This window comes from Barbus barbus (genome assembly GCF_936440315.1).
Source record: "Barbus barbus genome assembly, chromosome: 1".
Classification (NCBI taxonomy): Eukaryota; Metazoa; Chordata; class Actinopteri; order Cypriniformes; family Cyprinidae; genus Barbus; species Barbus barbus.
The window spans coordinates 41768803-41793923 of record NC_136729.1 but is presented as its reverse complement, the minus strand read 5'-3'; the positions used below and the strand labels follow the sequence as shown (position 1 = coordinate 41793923).

General features: G+C 35.2%; 1 protein-coding gene across 8 annotated transcripts; it reads right to left on the bottom strand.

Moving 5' to 3' along the window:
- Positions 1–990: 990 nt before the first annotated feature.
- On the bottom strand, positions 991–23903 carry LOC306868851 (basic helix-loop-helix ARNT-like protein 1). Of its 8 annotated transcripts, XM_079415255.1 has the most exons (22): positions 23797–23903; positions 21338–21428; positions 20972–21006; positions 17453–17519; positions 16274–16421; positions 15103–15123; positions 14719–14787; positions 10263–10301; positions 9884–9910; positions 9618–9775; positions 8730–8809; positions 8550–8642; positions 8337–8454; positions 7707–7856; positions 7364–7610; positions 5339–5445; positions 5102–5252; positions 4926–5014; positions 3023–3119; positions 2827–2923; positions 1822–1915; positions 1026–1742 (listed from the first exon to the last, which is right to left on the bottom strand). In XM_079415255.1, exons 5-22 carry the CDS (start codon positions 16411–16413, stop codon positions 1591–1593), a joined length of 1929 nt encoding a protein of 642 aa, XP_079271381.1. In that variant the 5' UTR covers positions 16414–16421; positions 17453–17519; positions 20972–21006; positions 21338–21428; positions 23797–23903; the 3' UTR covers positions 1026–1590. The 8 variants fall into 8 exon arrangements, with proteins under 8 accessions (XP_079271379.1, XP_079271383.1, XP_079271381.1 ...); XM_079415253.1 differs by lacking the exon at positions 21338–21428 and having other exon boundaries at positions 991–1742; positions 23797–23896; XM_079415259.1 differs by lacking the exon at positions 14719–14787.
- Positions 23904–25121: the final 1218 nt, after the last annotated feature.

The window sequence follows — 25121 nt, the reverse complement described above, 5'->3', positions numbered from 1 at the left end:
GGAATGGCCAGCAGAAGCTTGATTTTGTGCTCAGCGACCCATTTTTGTGTTGTTTTTGAGGTTTATGTTTGGATTATTATCTGGTTGGAAGATCCAAACATGGTCCATTATACGATTTCTAACAGAGTCACTTGTTGATTTTTTTATCTGTTGGTATTTGATAGAATCCATGATGCCATGTGTCTAAACAAGATGTCCAGGACCTCCAGCAGAAATATAGGCCCACAACATCACAAATACAGCAGTATATTTAATTGTACACATGGGGTACTTCATATCTCTGTGTTCACCAAACCCATCTTGAGTGTTTGCTGCTAAAAAGCTCATTTTTTAGTTTCATCTGACCATAGAAGCCAGTCCCATTTGAAGTTCCAGTCGTGTCTGATAACTGAATATGCTGGAGTTTGTTTTTGGATGAGCTAGGAGAATTTTCCTTGAAACCCTCCCAAACAACATGTGGTGATGTAGGGGCTGTTTGACAATTTTTTTTAAGGTTTTCTGACCCCGGGACTCAACTATTTTCTGCAGTTCTCCAGCTGTGGTCCCTGGAGAGTCTTTAGCCACTCAAACTCTCCTCCTCACCGTGCATTAGGACAATACAGACACACGTCCTCTTCCAGGCAGATTCGTAACATTTTATGTTGATTGGAAATTCTTAATTGTTGCCCTGATGGTGGAAATGGGAATTGTCACTGCTCTAGCTCTTTTCTTAAAGCCACTTCACTAATTTGCGAAGCTCAATTACTACTTAAAGTACATGACAAACAGCGATCTAACACTAGCTTAAATACTGACTAAACCTTAAATTTGGCATTTACTATTCACTGTACTGCAGTTCATTTAATTATCAACTGCTAGATCAGCGTCTTTAAAAAGTAATGAAATATGACAAAATGGGTCTCAACTTCAAACCTTTTCAGTCGGAAGGACTAAACAACTGTTCCATTTCTACGTGAATCATGGGTACGGAAAAAAAAAAAAAAACATTGTAAAGGGAAATAAATATATTTAGATTTTTTTATTTTAAAAAATATATTGCTGCCCTTTCGGTTCATTTCAATCATGTGCATTCAGATAAAATACTTGTACATGTTAGAATACACATATCTATGATACACATTTGATTTTTAATAAGCAAATATGCAGAAACACAATAAAGATCAGAAATGCTGAGGTGGATATATATATATATATAAAAAAAAATCTGTTAGCCCAACAGGATTTATGGTATTTGGTTGTTTGACATTTGGTAGACTGAAACAATGCCCTTATACACCGTACCAGCACTAATAATGGGTGTTGTAAGATGTTGAGCCATCTAATATTGTGTCCCAACCAGGTGCTATAAAATCTTTTGTCCTCAATGAAAGTGAAATAGTGACAAAATCACTAATTTGACACAGTTGTAGAATGAGGCTGTGGACCAATGAGATTTTGCTGTGGGTGGAGCTACCTGAGGCACCGTGTTAAAAACAAATGTAATGTCACCAACAAAAAAAACTGGGTCAGGGTCATGGCTGGTTTGACCGCAAGTGAGATGGATTGATGTCGTACTCCGTTAGGACTGGGTGAAGGTCTTCTTCAGGGCTCTCAAAGAGGCCAGGGAAGGTCACTGAAGTCCACGGGACCTCCCAGACCTGCGTCCGCCTCCAGCAGGCTCATGATGATGGCCATGGCAGCCTCATCGCTGCTGGAGCCCGGCTCATCCATGATGTCTCCAATACCGATGTGTGATTGATCACCTGCAGATCAGAGACAGTATTGTGAACTGTTCAAAAGCAACACTGACCAATCGGTGATCAGATCACCTTTAAAACTTACTTAAAATCGAGCTGTTAGAGTAAGGATATCCTATGCTGTCCTGGCCAGACACCACCCCTGCTGAAGGAATGTCTGGACTTCCATCATTTGAAATCTGAGCAGAAAGGGAAAAAAATCAGATGCTATTACATTTATACTATAACATTATTGTTACATGAACTTTGTGTACATCTAAATATGTTTGTTGAATTCTCACATCATTTATCCTCATTTTACCCAGATGCATGAGTTTCTTAATTCTTAAAATGAAAAAGATTTTTAGGAAAATAATCCAAAAGCTTTAATAACAACAAAGCAAACTCAAAGAATCAAGTGGACAAATCAATTTCTAAATATTCCCATTTGTATCTATCTGAAGAAAGAAATGCATCTGAGATAAACATCTGAGATGGCATGATGATGAATAAATGATGAGAGAATTTTCATTTTTTGGGGGTGGCATATAAAAGGGCCTTTTTTAATTTTAGTAATCAACAAGCATATCTAATTAAATTGTTAGTAATCAAAAAAGCATGTCTAATTAATTGAAATCATACAACTTTTAGTTTAACAAAAGAAACAACGTAAAATAAAAATAATAAATATTTTTATTTTTGATTATTCTGGATTGCATTTTTATTTAATTTTTTTAATTGTGTTTTAATTGTCAAATTAAGTAATCAAAAAGCAAGTCTAATTAAATTTTAGTAATCAAAAAGGCAACATACAATTTAACAAAAACATTTACATTTTTAGGGCCATATGAGATTTTTTATTTTTTTTGCTGCGCAACAGATTCACTGTTAACATTAAAACATGGAAGAAAAAAATAAAGTTTAATAATTTTTTTATCATTATTACTTTGAGAAGTACATTTTGCTGTACAATAATAATAGATTTTTTGTGGCATTCCTCTCTCTACTCTACATTCCATTTATATGAAGGAATATATGATTCTGTCCATGTTTTCTGTATCATGAGAATCATAGGGTCATAGTGTCCCTGTAAGTGAAGCACAAACCTTACCTTCCTGCCCCCCGGTGAGGATGTGTCAGGAGGGGGTGTGCTATTGGAGATGTTGAGGGGACTTGAGCCACAACTCGAGGGAGATGAACCTCTTATCCTGTCAATCATATCAATAACAGATAAAACCAGCTGCAGTGTCACCAAGGTCATGACTTTCAGATAATTAGACTTGAACTGTGTAAAGCGAGCAGCTCACCTTTGTATCTCCATCACTTCCTCAGCGATCATGCAGCCGATCTTTCCTGCTCCGGGTCTTGTGCCTCCAGGGATTCCAGGAACAGTTTTCCCCGAGCCTGCAGAGGAACATTTAAAAAGACCACCGAATAATAATAATATTAAAGGATTTTTAATGTTCTAGAAAGCGGTCTCTTATGCTCACCAAGGCTGCATTTATTTGATCAAAAATACAGTAAATCCTGCCAAACATTATTATTTTTGGTAACACTTGCCTATTGCCTATTATTAACATATTGGCTGTTTATTAGTACTTATAAAGCACATATTCTGCATCCCTAAGTGTGACCTTGTTTTCTATTTTAATGCATTTTAAAATGTAATTTATTTCTATGATGACAAAGCTGAATTTTTAGCGTCATTCTCTAGTCTTCAGTGTCACGTGATCCTTCAGAAATCCTTCTAATATGCTGATTTGATGTTCAAGAAATATTTCTTATTATTAATGTTGAAAACTGTTTCTTCTTTAACGTTGTAGAAACTGTGATACATTATCATTCAAAAGTTTGGGGTAGGAAAGAAATTAATGATATTTAAATTTATTTAAAATTACGATTCTAATTGAATTTTGTGCTTAATTGTGCCACATATTTCCAAAGGCTCTTCTCACAATTTCCCTTCACTTCATGTAAACATGCATGAAGGTAGTATTTGTTGAATCAGTAAATCAAAGACTCAAATGTATGCTAAAAACATTAATTTCATCATTGTATACAGTATTTTTTTTTAAGAATTAATTATATACAGAATTTAGAGGAAAAATGTGCTTTAAATTTCATAAAAATAATGACAGCCCATAGGCAATTTCTTCATGCTTTATATCATTTTAATTATGCATTTAATTTAGTGCTGTCAAATGTTTAATCGCGATTAATCACATTCAAAATAAAAGTTTTTGTTTACATAATATATGTGTGTGTACTGTGTATATTTATTATGTATATATAAATACACACACATGCATGTATATATGTTATGTTTATATATTAAATATATTTATAAATAATATAAATTATATGTATATACATATATGCATGTAAATACATGTAAATATTTTCTAAATATATACATGCATGTGTGTGTATTTATATATACATAATAAATATACACAGTACACACATATATTATGTAAACAAAAACTTTAATTTTGGATATGATTAATCACGATTAATAAGCACTAATTTAATAATTACATATAATTATTATATCTAATTATTATTTAATTATATAATTATTTTGAATTATAAAAAACAAAAAAAACATAATTTTTGTTAGTCTTTTATTATCTGGGTAACCCTAAACAGTGAAATCTATGGAAGCAGAATAATGACAATAGTTTTTGAAACATAAAGCATGCTGAATTCCACAAATCGAAAAAAAAAAGATGCATTGCAGTTAACAGTGCTTGCATTTTAATGCCTTGTATTATACATCGCATTTTTATACATCACATTTTTAAACAGATTAAATATTTTGGAAGTGAATTCTGTAAGGTGAATATGAATTATTTAATTTTGAATTATGAAAATGTGTGTGAAATATTTAGAATTGAAATATTCACAGCTTAAATAAACAACTGTTACATTTCAGGACTTAAAAATGCAAGCCCTGGAAATACAAGGCATTAAAATGCAAGCACTGTTAATTGCAATGCATCTTTTTTTTTTTCGATTTGTGGAATTCAGCATGCTTTATGTTTCAAAAACTATTGTCATTATTTTGCTTCCATAGAAATCCTGTTATTAAAATATTTTCTGATTGGCTATAATGTTGAACTGAAAAATGACTTGTCGTTAGGACACGCTTTAACTGTCACTAGTTTATTTGTTGTGTTAGGATGTGGAGAGAGAATGAGATTTGCCTACCGTCACCAGCTGTAAGGACGCTGTCCATGCTCTGGGGGGAGGCAGGGAGCTGAGGATAACCAGGCTCTGCTCCATCAAGAGAACTGCCTCTGAAAACACAGCCATTCAAGTTACTAAACCAAACCATCAGAACATTATGACAATGCATTTTATCATTAGAGGTTTTGTACACTCACGAGACGACTGTATTAGTCGAAACAATGTATTCTACTTCTTTGGTCCAAGGGTTCATGAAACTGAACCAGCGGCTTTTTAAAGTTATAAAAGAGCCATCTTTAATCTTGAACTTGTAACAGTTAGTGTTGATCTTCTCTCTCATCTGCAGCACTGCAAACAGAAACATACAGATTGCGAGGTCAGCCACAGAAATCTGGTTGTGCTACACTGTATGGAGAGCATTGCTCTAATGTTACCTTGTCTATGGCATTCAGCAAGATGTCCGATGTTATCCTGATGGAAATACTCATAGAACGATGTGCCCAGCAGCTCTTGAGGTAGATAAGCAAGAATGGCTGTGGCCCTAAAATGAAAAGGGGCATATAAATTCAGTGTTGGGATGTAACTACATGTAACAACTTTACATAATTTAATTACAAAATAAATGGAACTGTAATCCATTGCAGTTACTGAGAAAAATTACAGCTACTGCAAGATCACATTAAGATCTGCATCTACTTTTGAGTGCAACAGTTCTCAGCCGATGCCCCGTTCTACACTCCTTCTTTTTGGATAAGCAAAAACAGTACATTACAATACGGAAGATCTGTCGCTACTTCCGTTTCACCACATACACAAAAATTAAGACTCCACAGATACAGCTGACATATAAAACCAAACAGTGCCTTTGTCACAGTGTATTTTTAGGTGCATTGTGCGCCCTATATTTCCGCCTTTAGCCAAGCCGTGACCTTATGTCCATCTGCACCATTTATCCATGGCTATATTTGGATATTGACCTGCATTGTGCTCACGAAACCAAATAAGCTGTCACGCTAACATCAAGATTGGTCATAAGGTCAGCATGGAAACCAAGCATTTGATCCCAAATCAGTTTATCCATCGGTAGACAAAACACACATCCCAACCAATTTTCAATTTTACTCTACAGTTTGCTTACAATTACACTAATGTAATTTTGAGTCTGAAAAATTATACCATATTATGCAAGCATGTTGCATGTTATAGTGCACTGGCATTGTTTAAGGTTTTTTTTAACCAAGTTAATGTGTGGTCACATTTTCCATTACCATTCTTACAAACAAACAAAACCGTAAATAACTGCTTTCCAAACCACTTCTTAATGGAAAATGTTACGTGTGGTGAGTAAACACTGCAGATCTTTAGTTTTGCTTGTTAAATTATGAATCGCCACCCACACGGAGGTCACTTCTGAACCAAGAAGCTTGCTATTGGTTGTGACTGAGAATTTGTGTGACAAAGTTCACCAAACTTGAACCCAATGTGAGGGAATTTTTTCACTATCAGAAGTCTATTCGGCAAAATTCTTTAATGTGTTGATTTCCATTGAAAATGCCAACCTGGTCTCATGGCAGAAATGTACCTAGGGGCACTTTTTAGCGAGACCGTTTTTTCGTACCTTACTGCATGTTTCGCCGCAGTTTTAAAGAGAAATGTCCACTGAGTGGCGCTAAAACACGGGTTCAATACGTAAACCGTAGCACGTTTTTATTACGTTGATATAGGTACGTATTACTGTGTTTTTATTACGTTGCTTCAGGTACGTATTGCGGAGGTTCAGAATTCAACTATCCGGGGACCGTCGCTAAAAATTAATGCTCTATCGTGCTGGAAATATGCCCTACACCAAACCCAACCCTAAACCTACCTGATAGTCTTGACAAATGCAAAACTGATACAAAAATGCATTTGTTGATGCAAAGGTGCTATTTGAACTTCCTTATTTGCAGATTTGAACTGTTTTGACGAACCGTATAGTTACACGTTATTCTAAACGGAGCTCTTCACCTCTCAAGTACGTCTCTGTACTCCGTGTGCTACCGAACAAACCTACCGTCTATGAAAACCCATAGATATGAAGCTGGATATGTGTGATGCTAACGTTCAAAAGCATCAGTTTTCAAATCTCCCGGCATATTAATATTGTTTTGAAGTCATAACATGATATTCTTCAAATAATTGTGCAAAAATTATGCTTTATTAATCAAAACTGTATATTTGTGGGAAAAGGAACAAAAGGAGTCGGAGTTTTACTGCCTCCAGAAACTGGAGTGATATGTACTTATTGGTGCGTATTTCGCATTTCGCTAAAAAGTGCCCCCAGGGACGTCTATGCTTTGAGACCAGGTAAAATGCCTTGAAAATGCCTGGGTTTTGCTTGAGATAAGTCGAGAAATTGTAAACGTGACTGCACCTTCAAACTCAAACTGGATTTCAGGCACCCAGTGGTCACTACTTACCTTTGGTCCACAAAGACAAACTTCCCATCAATGGCATGGCGCGAGACATACTCTGTGGGCTTTACCCGGATATCTCCGTTCATGGGTTGTGTGACAATATGAGGATGTAATCGGCCAATGGCCACTAAGCAGCTGAGATTACAGCCTTCGTTATCAGGTCCATTGTCTTCATCTAAGCCCATCTTTGTGGGCGGCCAGCTCTTCAGATAGCCAGTGCTATGGATGGTGCAGAAGCTCTTGCGATCAGCTGCAGGGTGCAATAGAAAACAATAGTTATGACGATAAGACTTTGGGTTTTTTTTATATTTAACAATACGCAAAGTAAAAGAAAGAACTGATTTACCTTTCTTTTTGGAGCAAGTTGAGGGAAAATCTTTGTCCTCCATTTTGACAAGGGACCTGTTGCACTTCATTCTGCAGAAGAAGGAGCGACGGGCCCCCGAGCACAGTCTGGAGGGACAAGGGGCGATGTCGGTCCTAACTGGCAGCCCAGCTGAGAAAATAATGCATTTTCAGATAAGCTCAATAGATAGTAAAATGTATGTGATTAAAGGCTGGTGTACACTACTTTTTGCCCCAAGATTTTTGTCCCAGTTTGCAGTCTGGACTAATTGTCAGAGCCGGTCTGCAGATTTTAGACAATCGGTGTTGAAAGATTTCACATAAATTTGTGTAGTGTATGATAGACACAGACTCTGATTCCCTCCAATCAGAGGACATCAAACATATTTGATATTTTGAGCTGATTTTAGGGCACAAATTGTTTTTCTTTTTGTCATGTTTCTCCATGCAACATGGTGCATGTTTCTGAGTTTGTTGTGTTTGGAACGACTTGCAAGTCTGGTAGTGTGTGATCTTTAGTCGTTTAGTTTATGATGCCCAGTTTTTCCTCTGTAACCATTTACAAAGTTGGAAATCTGTATAATGCCAAAGGTTAAGGTTTGTCTGCATAATGGTGTATTTTTTAACTTACTTTTAGCATCGATGAGTCTTTCGCGTGGGGCTGTGTCAGATGACGAGAGCTGCTCTTTGACTTTTGCAATGTCTTTAGGATGCAAATAATCAAACAAACTCTGGCCAATCAGGTCATTCTGTCAGATGGAAAAAGCAATACAGTGAGTCACTTCACAGTCTGATGATTCGTATGTGCTGAGTGGTGAATCAGAGTAGCATTACAAGGCCTTACCTGACTGTAATTTAAAATTTTGTAAACAGACTCTGACACAAAAAGGATCTTTCCCCGATCACAGCCCACAACGAACAGAAAACCGTCAGCAGCCTGAGATGCAAAGTGAATCCCCAGTGAGTCACAGCCAGGGTTTGTCACTCAACACAGCACAAAAGGACTTTTCTTTGGCTCACCTACCCTTAATATTAAGTGCTTCAGCTCATCGTCTGATAAAAAGGCTGGCTTGTAGTTAGCTTCAGTATAAGGGTTTGCAGCACCTTAAAAAGACAGTATAATATAATATAAACATAAAATATACAATAAAAAATAAGCATACACATATTTTTGTTTTGAGCATTTGTACACCAACTATTCAAATAGTCAAAACATAATTTGAAGTACATGAATTAACTGAGTCATGGTGATGGAAAAAAATGATGGGAGAACTTTGCATTCGCTTGCAAAAGTATTGAAATATAGTTATTATTACCACTCTAGTCATATGATTTCCATCACTAGTTTTACACTTGCTCAAAAAAAATAAAAATGGGGGTGAAATGCAAAACTGTTGCAAGCAAATGCAAAAGCATAGAAATATATTTTACCATCGGCATGGCCCCTTAAAAGACTGACCAACCAATACTGATTATTTTTGTAAATTATATTATGTTTTATGCATTTTTACACAATGGAACTACATATTCACTGGACTACAGTACTTCAATAAAACCATAATATTGATGAACAATATTTTAAAAAATCTATAATATCTGATATAATAATGTACATCATGTAATAAAATAATTTTAGATTGCAAAACAACTTTGCATAAATATAATGATTTATTCCAAATATTAATTGAATGTATATGCTTATTTAATCTTTTCAAAAGGAAAGCACGGATTGATCAATTAGTCTGTTTTGAAACCATTATTGGTAATACAATGTTTGTGAATAAAATATAACTGCAATGTACGTACATGTCATAATTTTGGTAATTTTTATGTATTATAGTACTCAAATATAAAATCACTTGAAATACAAAGTGACATAACGATTACATTTAAAAAGCCAGCTGAATCTCACCTCGAAGTGTTTTCATATGCTGGACCGCCATGCGCAGCACCGTGAGTTTGTCCAGCTTGCGGGACATGGCATTACAGGTAGGCACTAACAAAGCCAGCTCATCAATAAAGCTGTTCATCTTGTCTCTGCGTCTCTTCTCTATCTGACTGTGAGCCTCCCTGTTGACAACCAAGAGTCCAAGACAATGTTACAATTGGAAGAAAAGGCATAGGATCTAGAGTAGCATATGATCTAGCATAAAAAAAAAATGCTCTGGATTACAGCACCTTGCATTCTTATTCTGCTGATCGACCCTGTTGAGAGAAAAATGAGTTTAACATCTGAGAAATAATAAATCATGTAGGCTAAGTATAAACACAAAAGCCAACATAAACACATCCAGTTACAGGTGGAAATTAATCATATTATTAATCCCTTACATATATGCTGAAAATCTGGGATTCAAAATCTAAAATTAACTTTAAAATTAACAAGGTTTAAAGATTTTGAAAAACTGCAAACAAAGATGAATAGGAAATGTATAAATTTCTCCTTAAAGCAAAGAGCCACAAACTACATTGTACACAAACTACAAACTGGATAAAAAAAAGCAGCATTTCCAGTCGTCATTTATGCTGTATATTTATGATAGATAAACCAATTTACCTTACAAGTTGTTTGTCCTGGTCTATGTCCATACTGTCCCTTAAAAATGAACAGTAACAATACATTAGCTTAAATAGTTCACAAATCCACCTATATAAAGAAATTTGAATGGGAAGATACCCTGCACAAGTGAAAAATAAATATACTAAAATGTATTTAAAATACATTTATTTCATGATAAGTGTACTACAAATACATTTACATATTTATGTGCTTAATAAAAATACTCTGTAATTGTTCGTTTATACTAATCTGGCATACTGGCGGGAAAGTACACTATTCTACAGAAAAGCATTAAAAACTCCTAGAGCCGCTTACTTTACGTTTCTTTTAGAAGAAAACAAACACAACCCCAAGTATTTATTTAATACAGTGGCTAAATTATCAAAAAATATAACATCAGCAGGTGCAGACATTACCCAGCAGCACGGTAGTAATGACTTTATGAACTAATTTACTTCCAAGATCGAAACTATTAGAGATAAAATTGTAACCATGCAGCTGTCAGCCACAGTATCTCATCAGATAGTGCACTATAGATCCCCTGAGGAACAATTCCACTCATTCTCTTCTATTGGAAATGAAGAATTGTATAAACTTGTTAAATCATCTAAACAACAACCTGTATTTTAGACCCTGTTCCATCTAAGCTCCTAAAAGAGGTGCTTCCAGAAGTAATAGATCCTCTTCTGAATATTATTAACTCATCATTGTCATTAGGATATGTCCCAAAAACCTTCAAACTGGCTGTTATTAAGCCTCTCATTAAAAAACCACAACTTGACCCCAAAGAATGAATTAATTACAGACCGATCTCGAATCTTCCTTTTCTGTCAAAGATATTAGAAAAGGTAGTATCATCACAACTATGTTCCTTCTTAAGAGAAAAATGATATATTTGAGGATTTCCAGTCAGGTTTTAGACCATATCACAGTACTGAGACTGCTCTCATTAGAGTTACAAACGACCTGCTTTTATCATCTGATCGTGGTTGTATTTCTCTATTAGTGCTACTGGATCTTAGCGCCGCTTTTGACACTATCGACCACAACATTCTTTTAAATAGACTAGAAAATGATGTTGGTATTAGAGGAAGTGCACTGGCATGGTTCAAATCGTACTTATCTGACCGCCATCAATTCGTAGCAGTAAATGAAGAGGTATCATACCAATCACAAGAGCAGTATGGAGTACCTCAAGGCTCAGTACTTGGGCCGTTACTTTTCACGCTTTACATGTTATCCTTGGGAGATATCATTAGGAATTTCACTGTTATGCTGATGATACCCAGCTCTATATTTCTTCGCAACCTGATGAAACTTACCAATTTGCAAAACTAACGGAATGTATAGTTGATATCAAAAACTGGATGACTTCTTACTGCTAAATTCTGAAAAAACAGAGGTGTTAATTATTATTTATAGTATAGTTAATTATTGGACCAAAAACTTTTGCATGTAATAACCCAGATCACTGTCTAATACTTGATGGCTGCTCTGTAAATTCTTCGTCATCAGTTAGGAACCAAGGCGTACTTTTTGACAGCAATCTTTCCTTCGAAAAACATGTTTCTAGCATTTGTAAAACTGCATTTTTCCATCTTAAAAATATATCTAAATTACGACCTATGCTCTCAATGTCAAATGCAAAAACATTAATTCATGCATTCATGACCTCGAGGCTAGATTATTGTACTGCTTTATTGGGTGGTTGCGCTGCACATTTAATAAACAAACTCCAGCTGGTTCAAAATGAAGCAGCTAGAGTTCTTACTAGAACCAGGAAGTATGACCACATTAGCCCGGTTCTGTCAACACTGCACTGGCTCCCTATTAAACATCATATACATTTTAAGATCTTGCTAATTACCTATAAAGCCCTGAATGGTTTGGCACCTCAGTATTTTAGTGAGCTCTTATCGCATTATAGTCCTTCACGTCCGCTGCGATCTCAAAACTCTGGTCATTTGATAACACCTAGAATATCAAAATCAACTGCGGGCGGGAGATTGTTTTCCTATTTAGCACCCAAACTCTGGAACAATCTACCTAACACTGTTCGGGAAGCAGACACACTCTGTCAGTTTAAATCTAGATTAGAGACCCATCACTTTAACCTGGTTTACACATAATACACTATCGCATTTCTATAATTTAAATCCGTTAAAGGATTGTTAGGCTGCATTAATTAGGTCAACCGGAACCAGGAACACTTCCCAAAACACATGATGTACTTGTTACATTGTAAGAAGAACAGCATCTACGCTAATATTAGTCTGTTTCTTTCTTATTCCGAGGTCACCGTAGCCACCCAGATCCAGACTGTATCCAGATCAGATGGTGGATCAGCACCTAGACATGACCTCTACAGCCAGGAAACCTAGATGAGCCTCAGAGACTGAAGACCCTATCTCCAAGACGGCCATCGAGACAAGACCACAGGAACCAGATGAGTCCTTTGCACAACCTGATTCTGCTTTAGCCTAGATTTAAACTGCTGATTTTGTCTGGCCAGAGGAGAATCACACTATTTCGACAAACTATTTCCCCGTCTAAATACTGTAAAGCTTATATAAAGCCACCCAGCTTTATATCAAGCCAATGTAAAGCTGCTTTGACACAATTTGCATTGTTAAAAGCGCTATACAAATAATATTCACTATTGACTACTTAAAGTGGAACAACTAATTTTGTACTAAATGTAAACAAATAAATAAAAAAAAGTACTTAATGCAAAGAAGTAGTGCTGAAGCCCAAATAAATATATACTGAAGTACATTTGATTGTGCTAAGTGGAACTATTGCAAGTATGCTTTAGATCAGGGATCTCCAACCCTGCTCCTGGAGAGCTACCATCCTGCAGACTTCAGTTCCAACCCTGCTGCAACACACCTGTCTGTAATTATCAAGTAGCCCTGAACACCTTGATTAGCTGGTTCAGGTGTGTTTGATTGGGGTTGGAGCTGAATTCTTCAGGATGGTAGCTCTCCAGGAGCAGGGTTGGAGACCCCTGCTTTAGATTTAATTATTCAGACCATATAATCCTCATCAATAGTGACATTAAAACACATTTTGGGCTTGATAATAATAAGTGTGCATTGTGCACAAGTAGTACTCCAAATAAAGTTGAATTATACATTTTATATCAGTACGTCTCAAGTCATATGTCAGTAAATATGGTAATAGATTTGAACTAGACTTGAAAATATGAAATAAATGTGTTTTAAATATTTTAGTTTTTTTTACTAGGGTGACTTGCAAGTAAAAAAAAAAAAGATTTCTCAAAACCAGATTTTTATTATAGTCCGTTAATATTTAGGTTAAGAGCACTTCTGATTCATTTCTCCTCATTAAATGTAATTACAGGATAAGGATCTCACAATATGGTACCATTTACAAATATACTATGACTTGATATGATGTAACTCCCATTTCACGCACCATCAGCTCCAGCTTGCCTGTTTCTTAATGGCTTGTTTCATAACTGACCAGAATAAAAGAAATTGTAGACGTTGTTTACCTGAGGGCTTGACACCGATAACATCTACCACAGATTTTTTTTCTCCCTGTTCGTTAAATAACTGTTGTGTTTTCTATTAGAGCAGACTTTTTAGTCACCTGAACCCATATGACCAAAAATATTTACTTGATGGATAATGTAATGTGAACTTAACTTGTTCTTGTTTGCAAACAATTAAAATAACTAATTTGATACTTTTCGTAAGATCATGCCAGTAGTTTACAAACCCTTGGATGGGAAACCCTGCATGGGAAGTCGTGGACTAATGGTTAGAGAGTCGGACTCGTAATCCAAAGGTTGCGGGTTCGAGTCTCGGGCCGGCAGGGATTGTAGGTGGGGGGATTGAATGTACAGCGCTCTCTCCACCCTCAATACCACGACTGAGGTGCCCTTGAGCAAGGCACCGAACCCCCAACTGCCCCCCGGGCGCCGCAGCATAAATGGCTGCCCACTGCTCCGGGTGTGTGTTCACGGTGTGTGTGTGTGTTCACTGCTGTGTGTTTGTGTGCACGTTGGGTGGGTTAAATGCAGAACACGAATTCCGAGTACTTGGCAGTATGTCACTTCACTTCATTATAAGTTATTGTTCAAAATGAACCACAAAACTAAAGCTACATATAACACAATACCTGCTATTATGGACGATATTCAGACACTAAGAGTTATAATCTATTAAAAGGGGTGAATTCACCCAGAATGAACCGTGACTAAATTGTGCAGATAGTGTTTATTTGCACAAGCTGTTTGCATAGTTTTAGCAACTGATTCACCAAAGCATCTCCTGCAAATATTTGTGAACAATATTTGCCCTTGAAACACTTTGCGCTCCATCTTTTCCATATTCATATATCAAAGGTGCTGGATTACATTTGTGTTAAAACAATAACAGATTGGACAGTTTGACCATTTTGTAAGACTTCATCCATACTCACTGACCATTCACTCTCAGTGGACTGTGTGAGCTGTGAGCTTGGGATGAGGAATCTCATCCATGAAGCCTCAGATCTAAGAGGATAAAATTGGTATTTTTCTCAAAAACAAGGGGTGAGTTCATATATTGCTTTCGATTTTTTTTATTCTATTTTAATCAGATGAATAATGTGCCTGTCCTCAAACAACGACACACTTGTGACAGTACAGTTTAGTGATTTAGTGATGTTTTAGTGATGACAGCTTGATAATAAGATTGTATACTGTTCATGCACCATGGTGTGCCATGGTTATAGATTTTTTTGTAAAAGAAATGGAATATTAGTACTGGAACATTTTTACACTGGACGTATTGTAAAGTGAAAGTAATTTAAATGTTTTGATACTTACTCAAAAGAAAATCCATCAATTCTGTGAAAATAAAGATATTGACAAATTTAATTTCAGGTCATCTCATATTAAAGGGACATTCCACCCAAAAATTACAATTCTGTCATAATTTACTCACCTTTAAGTTTTCTCTTCTCTGGAACATAAAAGATGATATTTTGAAGAATGTGGGTGACTCAAAAGTTTTGGTTCCCATTGATTCCATTGCATTTTCAGTCCATTTCATGGACGTCAATGGGAACTGAAACTGTTTGGTTACCAGCATTCTTCAAAATGTCTTCATTTATGTTCCACAGAATAAACAACGCCATACAGGCTTCTTGAAGGTGAGTAAATGACAACCGAATTTCAACTTTTGGGTTGACTGACCTTTTAAAACTACAAAATATGCAAACTCACTGTAACTTAATATCTATGGTTTAAAGCTGATCAGCAATGAACTTCATTGATCCAGTCTGGGACCATCCAGTGATCCCAGAGAACACAGATGTTCTCTGGGATCCAACTTTCAAAAAAAAAAAAAAAAAAAAAAAAAACTTGCTATAAACAAAATGATTCAAGTCTGCTCCATGCTTCGTACCACTCATATATTTTTGTAAACTATACACTAGCATTCAAACATTTGGGGTCTTTAAGATTTTTTTTACACTTTTACAAGGTCTCTTCTGCTCACCAAAGCTGCATTTTATCAAAAATACAATTTACAATACTATTGTAAAATGATATTACAATTTAAAATGACTTTTTTTATTTTTAGCAAAGCTGCATTTTCAGCATCGTTACTCCAGTCTTCAGTGTCACATAATCCTTCAGAAATCCCTCTAATATGAAGATTCGGTTTTTAAAGAAACATTTCTCATTATTATCAATGATGATAAAACATTGCTTAATATTTTTGTGGAAAATACGCTATTTTTTTCAGGATTTTTCAAGTTAAAAGAAGCATTTGTGATAGAAATCTTGTGTAAAGCTATAAATGTCTTTATAAATCTCTTTTAAATAAAATAATTTAAAAAAAACCTTACTGAGCCCCCAAACTTTTGAAAGGTAGTGTAATTCCAGACAATGGGCCTTGAACCTCATCATGAATCCTGCTTGAGGTCCATTATGTCCACTACAAATGTGAATGATGATGAACAGCGTTCGAGGATCTGTTAGGATTTTCTCTTACTGATAGTCTGTGATGCTGCCCTTCCTCTTGCGGGTGTAGTCCATGCCCGGCGTACCCATGGAGCTGCTGATCAGAGCAGTGGAACTGGGAGACATGAACTCATTCATCGTGGAGGAGATGTCCATTCTTTGGTCTGCCATTAGACCATCTGAAAAACACAAAAAGAAATTGAACCCCTTAGTTTCTTGTATTGAAGTCAATTTCAGAAACACTTAAAGTTCATAATAGTAAACAAGTAAATACTGATTAATTAAAGACCTAATACAAATCATCCACACTGTAAAAAAAAGTTTCAAAAAGTTGTTTCAACTTAAAATAATTTGTTACCCCCGCTGACTTAAATTTTTTAGTTTAGTCAACTTGAAATTTTAAGATACTCAATGTTAATTTAAGGGACAACTGGAATATTTTAGTTGACTAAACTAACAATTTTAAGTGAGCGGGGGTAACAAATTATTTTAAGATGAAACAACATTTTTTTTTTTTTTTTTACAGTGATTACAGCAGTTAGCTACAGCCCCCAAATTCGCCATTCAAGGAGTGCAGATATTTGCCCCAAACACAATGAAATATTATACTTTTGTGAAACTTTGAGTCTGCGTGTGTCAGGATCCTGGACTGTTTTGTTGTGTTTTTGCTCCTCGTGGGTTCACTGTGACCCAGTTTCTCCCCAGTCTGATTGTGTTAATTTGCTCCAGGTGTGTCTCGTCGTCTTCCCCAATTACCCTGTGTTTATAAGCCCCAGTCCTTTCAGTTAGTGTTTGTCGGTTCTTAAACGTCATTCCCTGTGTTCCTGTGTCTCCTACGTGTGTGGACTATTAAAGACTCGAGTTTGGAAATACCCCTCGCTCCCTCGTTCCTTGCTCCTTGGTCAAGCGTGACAGAGTGCTGCTTGATGACTCACAATATTTCATAAATAGGCTTCTTATCACTGTAAAAAGTGATAAGTTGACTTAACTTAAAAATTTTAGGAAATGCTGTTGCCTTAAAATTAAGTAATTAATAATAAAAAAGTATAAGTTAAGTGAATTGTCAATTGTCACTTAACTTTTTTTTTAATTATTATTATTTACTAATTTTAAAGCAACAGGTTTCCTCAATTTTTTACAGTGAAATTTGATTTTGATTATTTAAAAGCACAACAACTAGAAATATAAAGGTAATGCTTCTTAAACTCACCACACAGAGAGAGACGAGGGCTGTTCTTTCTTCACCATTTCCTGAGGCTGTCTGACGAGATCCTCCTCTGCAAGAGAATAAAGTTGTGGTAAAGCAGGATATACTGTATAATCTCCACCCTACAGAGCTTAAGCATTTCATAAGCCAGACACAAGAGAGGGGTTTAGATGATGTAAGTGAGCAGACAGACACTTCTCAATGTCATATAAAACAGGGTTCAAAAGTCTGAGGACAACAGTAAAAATCACCTTTAAGTTTTTTTAACCTGAAAATAAACCAAAGTTTGACCAAATTAGAATGTTGTACAAGGTGTTGTACTCAATCTATTACATGCTTTCTGTCTTTTGATAGTGTTCACTTTTTAGCAAGTAAAAGTCCTTTTTCAAGTAAGCATAAAAATGTTAAAAATATTTCAATAGAACACTTCTTTTTTTTAAAGGCAAAATTTATTAACGTAATACATCAGGAACCTTTGTTGGTTCATCTCGCAATCATTGTATTGCATGTTTTGCTCCCACAATAAAAATCATAAAACTAAGCATTTCATTTTTTAAGACATATTGTGAGACATGGAGTGACTACTGATATATGTGTTTTATGTGCGTAGTCTGTTATAATGTTATAAAGATCTCATTGGTTTACATGATACAAGAATTTCCTCTTACTTTTATCTTTAATTTCATTTTACTATTTGGCTTAATATTATATAAATGCCAGCAACTGCACCAAATTGCATATTTTTGCTCATTTTGGGCCTCTGAATAAAACTGAAGTGTTTTGTTCCTCCTTGAGTATGAGCTCCATATTCTCATATATCGTATTATCATGTATCAGTATGATACGCAACAAAAAACACACATTAAATGAATGAATGAATAAATGAAAATTCCAAAGAAACTCAATGGGAAAAGTATCACATTTGTAGTTGAACTCAATTACGTGGACGCCTCTTAAATTGCTTAGCTTTTCAACGTAACACTGTTTTCCTGGGAACAACACATATTGAAATATGCAACATCTTTTTTAATACATATTGTCTTAAGGCCGTGTCTCTTCTAAGACTCTGTTCCCCTTTGACTTCACTTCATCATTATCTTTGACCTATTTTTCACCAGCTGACACCTGATCCAGGTGACCTGACAAATCCAGGGTGCCATGACACCCAATTAAACCTGCTATGTAACACCCTGATCGGCCAACACCACCAGCGGCCCACATTCGATTATGTTCTGGCACAATCTGTTCTCTTCTATAGGTCAGACCGACACCTGCTTCTATTCAAGCCAGTAATTTGCATCGTGAAACATGAAGCTAACTGACAAGTATAGAAGGACACTGATAATGTGACAAGTCTGTGACAGATGGATTATGGAAACTGAATGCCTTACAACAGTAATAAGAAGCACTGGAGTCTGACCTTGAAGAATTCTCTGCATTTACATGCACCTCAATGACATTTCTGTCAGGAACTTAGGGCCCTATGAAATCCTTTTTATTTTTTCCCTAACTTTTTAATTTTTTCCAAATTCCATTTTTTATTTAGATTTTTCTTTTAATGGTTTTGAGGGTCAAATTAAACTTTAATCAAAAAGCATGTCTAATTAATTAAAATCATGAAACAAACAATATTTAACAGCAATAAAAAAAAAATATATATATATATATATATATATATATATATTATAAAAAGCAATTTATTAACAAAATATACATCTTTAAAGCCCTATGAAATATTTTATTTTCTCAAATTCAGCTTAAGTTTTTACCAAATTCTGTTTTCCATTAATTTTCTGGATTCCCTTTTAATGGTTTCATTGCATTTTAATATATGTATATATATTTTTAAGTATTATATATTTTTTTTTTTTTCAGAAATACTGTCTTGTGTATTTACAAAAAAAAGAAAAAAGAAAAAAAAACTATGCATGTTCATAGTTTTCAATAGTGAACAATAATGAATAGTTAGAGCTTTTAAAAAACACTTATGATATAGTACTCTGAAAATCAATTGATCCAAATCAACCACAAGATCATATCAAGATGATATAGGCTACATGAGAAGAGAGGAGCCCAAAGGCAGAGCGTGTGAGTATCAGGTCATATAGTAAAGAAACAAGCAGAAGTTCGTAAAAGCAGCAGTCTGTTCACAGGATGTTATTATCCTTAATAAAAAGACATGACAAGGTCTGATGTGATTTGTGTTGGTTATGGTTTTCATGAACAAAATGAGTAATTACAATGAGTAATTTGGTATTTAGGAAGCACATCTGACCTATTTACCCCACAGTCAATGATCAAAATATTACAGTCAGAGATCATACGAAGTTCTCAGTTCAAAGGTATTATAATAGGCATTTCATATGAACGTAAGTATCATCAGTTGAAGCATAAAATAATAAGGGTTTTAAAAAGTATTTTGACATCCAAAACACTGCTTCAAGCAATGATGACCAGAAAACGAAAATTCTGTCATCACTTATTTAACTTGGTATAGATCAAAATGATCTATATAAAGGTACGTTTTTTGTTTGTTTTTTTCATGTGGGGGTGAACACAAAAGATCAAATTTAGCAGAATGTCCATGCTGCTCTTTTGAGAGCGAGCTTCAAAACACCTGTCAATAAATCTCATTGAAATGCAATTTTGCAATGTGACATTATTCTTTACAGGGGTTCCCAAACCTTCTTGCCAACGGAGCCCCTAAGACGTAAAACATTTACTTTGTAGATTTGAAGTTAATATTTGAATCTTTGAACAACACAATCACGTTCATGGTTCTCTAATGTTGGTTGTTCTAAACCTTGGAAAATTATGATTACTATTATAGAAAACTTTATAGGGTCCAATAGGGTTATAGGGTAAAAAAATAATCTAATTTCTCAAAATAAAAAAAAAAATTATAAAAGTAGTTCAATTCATGATATGCACAATGTGCTCTATTTCAACTCATATGATGCCATGCAACAGCTTTGCATGAGAAACAGACTGACATTTAAAGGAACACTCCACTTTTTACGCAGCGCCTAAAAGTAGTCCCCAGCTAGGTAACTAATATAGCTGAGGACTACTTTCAGGCGCTGCGTAATATCATTGCGCCTGCTGCATCCATGGTACGGCAGCAAAGTTCCTTGATTATTACGCCGGAATGAGTGTATAGTTCCTAGCCATATCAGCCTAGAAAATCGTAACTTTTTTTGATGACCAAATGCTAATGGTCTAATCCGATTCAATGATCTATGCTAAACTAAACTAAAAAAAGTGCTACCGCCAGACCCGGAGATCGACTGAATGGATTCAAAAAGGGTAAAACTCAACTGTTTAACTCTAGGGGAGTTGTAAAATGAGCCTATTTCCAAAAAAAGTGGAGTGTTCCTTTAATTCAATTTAATTCAAAAATCATTCAATGACTTGAGAGCGAGTAAGTAATAACAGATTTTTATTGTTGGATGACGTCTCCCTTTAATAAATTTGGTAAAGACATTAATTCCACACAGTTTCCAAATATCCTAGAGCACATACCTCAGAAAACAGCTGTCTCCTCACAGCGCTGGCTTCTGCGGAAATACACAAAAGAGTCAGGCACTGGACCTGAGAGAGCACAGGCCACAGACAGATGCAGGGCCAGGGAAAACAACAAGAAAGAGCGTATGAATATTAGGAAAGCAGCGTTGCTCCACAAACTGCTGTGTTGTATGAGGAGTCATTGGTAGTATCATCTGCTGTGATGAGTATGTCTGTGACTGCAGGGACAGCAGATGGGTTCTGTGCGTATGTTGTACAGTTAGCAGAGGATCATGGGAGGACAGAGACTGAGTCCGGCTGGACGCACTGCAAGCTGCTTAACCGTACCATCACAACCCAGAGCAGCAGATGCAGTGAGCTCACCTGCACAGCGTGAAGCCCGTCAAACAGGTGTCTCAGCACTGCCGTGCAAATAATCAGGTGTCTCACAGCATGAGAAGGCTGATTACTGAAGCTGCAATAGATTAAGATGAAGGGGAAGACTTTTCACTGTCTTTCTATCTTTACCCTGATCTTTCTCACAGAGCTATTCACTGCTGAGGCTTGTACTGATACTGTACACGACTACTCAAATGACTAGACACAACTGAACTGATGTTTCCCATGATCGTTAAATCTTAAAATTAATAAATTCTTAATTCTTAAAATATTGCAATTTTGATCTAAAGGCTTAATGCTAAAATATTTGAAATTAGTTTTGAAGACAAATATAAATTATATCTGTTTCTGCTTTTTAGTCACCGCAGTTTTCACTGATGATAATAATAATTAATGTGTCTTAAGCAGCAAGCCAGCAACTAGAATTATTTCTATTATTGAAGCTGAAATTTCAATTTTGGCATCACAGGAATAAATCATATTTTAAAATATATTGAAATAGAAACTAATATTTCAGATTATTACAGTTTTTATAGATTTTTAATCACACAAATGCATCCTTGACGATCATAAGAGATTTATTTCAGAAACATTTATAACTCTTACTGACCCCAAACTTTTGAACAGTATGTAAAAATTGTTATTTCAACAATTTTGCTATTTTCTAAAATGTTAGACATTTCAATAACAAAGAAGAAAATAGTACATCTGGCATGTTATAGGGTCTGATTCAATTTTAACATTCTGGCTCAAGATTCACACAGAAGGGCTTCTGGCAATTTGACGACAAAATTCAGCGTGAAAGTGTACAGTACCACAGGGTTTTGGACATGTAATACCACGAAGTATCTGTGAGTACCATGTAATAACCCTGGTACGTTAAGCAGCTTTGTTTTAAACTTCTTCATGTCAGCCCTGAACTTGATTACCAACAAAAATAGCATTTCCTTTCTGGAAAACACGTTTCATATGTTTATGTTTTTCCCCCAGTTAGTTCTTTGTTAATACACTAATAAAAGCATTATAAAATAGTCATACACAATACAAACACACCCAGGTGTAAAAGTAAACACCTTTGCTGCACACAAATGTGAGTTTTGTTGACAGGGTGAATGGAAGGATCATACTAATATGGTTTCAAAATTCTTTACTGTACATAAATAAACAAAAAAGTCCTTCAAATCAAACAAATGTTAAGGCTCAACAATGCTGAATGCACCGCTGACATTTAAAATCTTTGCACATGGCTCGCTGCCCAAGCTCAAAGGTATGGAATACATACAGTACGATGCCTAAAGATGCTGAATGTGCATATAATCCCAAAAACAACTGTCTAAAATCTTGACCGTGATGCCCAGTGATCCCCAAATATTGTGTTGGGATTCATCTTTCAACAAAATGAACTGGTTTTGCTTTAATATTTTATTAAGAAGCATGAGAATAATTTTGTAAGTTTTAATGTGTTTATCATTTTTTTGGTTTTTAGTACATAATGTCATTCAAACGTTTCGGGTCAGTAATTTATTTATTTATTTAAGAAATTAATACTTTTACTCCGCAAGAATGCAAAAGTGACAAGAATTCCGAAAAAAAAAAGATCATGATTTCCAAAAAAAAAAAAAACATTGAACAGCACAACTGTATTCGACATAAGAAATAACAAGAAATTGCAAAGTTCATGTCCAAGTGATGTCCAAAAATACTGCACGTGTTTATGAATCACTAAAAAATAAACGCACCTGCAGCACGCTTCCAAAAATTCCACAATCCCCAAAAACTGCACATGGCTATGAAGCTCAAAAATGAGTGTAATACCTAAAAATGCTACTTACCTGGTAGAAACTATCTGAAAATAATTGTTCCTGTCTGTGATGCCCAGGTTAAAAATACAAATGATGCCCAAAACAGCACCTGATGCTGAATGACGACAAATGATGCTGAAAGAGCGAATAATGCTATAAATGTCCCCTAGATAGCCACATTGTTGGATTGGAGACACAGCCTCAGTGTTAACCTTAGTTAAAGGTCACGAGAGCCTACAGTGTCCTGCGGGACAGCACAACTGAAGCACGTCGTAATGTGTTTACTTGTAAAAATGCGCTTAAGTTTGTATTTAGTATTTTAAATATGACACTGTCACTGCAATCAGCTTTATGATTGAGAACAAATACATTACATATGACCTCAAAACCTGACATGGATTTAAAAGTGCGATTGTCACGCAAATTTATTTTTTTAGCACCAATATTGTAAGCACTGTTACAGAAATGTATTTTAAAAATGTGGAAAATTGTAACTTAGTATATAATAAATTATAATAGATCTTTAAAAACGTAAATGTATCTCGCGGTGACCAGCGAATTAATTAAAAAAGACGTATATAGCCGTATAAACAACAGACAGCACAGTTCGGCGAGTTTATAAATCAAACATGTCTTACTTACATGAAGAAGGCAGAAAAGCAGATGGATAATCAGGTGAATATGGACGGCCCTAGACACTATCAGTATACATTCTCTCGATGACCTACTTTACTCTCGCTCTAATAAGTACAGGACCACTAACCTACGTATTGAGCCAATGGCATTACAGTGTAGACTAAGCGAGGACTCCTTTGTCCAATCAGAAAGCGCTTGACCTATCTAAGAGCCAATAGGAAAACACTGTGAATTAGCGTAGCCAATAGAAATTCCTTAAATATCGCAGCCTTATTACAACAGGGCTAGTGGTGGATTCCGAAACAACGCTGCGTCATTTGATTGTGTTGTCAGGCTAATTATTAGTAATTATGTTAAACAAACACTAAGGGCTCTTAGGGTCAGGCATGCGGTTATCTTTTTACAGTTCACACGTGAAATTTAGATTTGGGAGGTTATGTGGGTCATTCCACGAAAAAAAAACAAAAAAGACTACTGCCACTCATTTAATAGGATGTGAACTTGAATAATGAAACTCTGGCACTAAAGTATTTATATCTAATATTATTTAGGCATTTTTTTCTTCATACTATTGGCTATATAAAACAAATCGTATTTATTTATTTAACTTACTGATGAAATGTGCACATTTTGGCTAGAAATAAATGAATAATATTTGTAAATAAATAAAATAATAGCTAGCCTATAATAAATAAAAATATATATTTTGTATTAATTTCATATAAAACATTAAAAAGACGTTGTGCTCTTTTGCGGCATCATAATTCCCATTATTAAAATAATGCTCAATTAGACCACATAATGCTACTACCACTACTACTACTACTACTAATAATAATAATAATAAATATATAATTCTACAATTATCTAAACAGTTCAAGTACAAGTAAATGTAATTGAAAAATATACAATGTCCTAACTTATTATTGGCAGGTGAGACGTAATGGTTATTATGTATAATGATTTTTTTTATGTTGTATATATGAGTAATTATCATTTTATTATTTTTTAATTTTATTTATTTTATTTTTTACCTTTTTTTGCACATTACGCTCATTTTACAGCCGCACAAACCATCACATGCACGTGTTAACCACTGGAGAGCGTTAAAACATAACTATGGCATTTTGCTGCCACTTTATGGAGCCACCGTAAAGACCACCACCACCACCACTGTGAGGACACTGGGGAAACTATCTTTTAAAATACGGCCATTTTGTAAGTAAGTAATTATTGGTTTTGATTTTATCATGGTTGGGCTGAATGGTGGCTGTTATAAAAGCTATAACTGAGCAAATAGTGTGACATTCAGTATGTAAATAAGTCAGTTA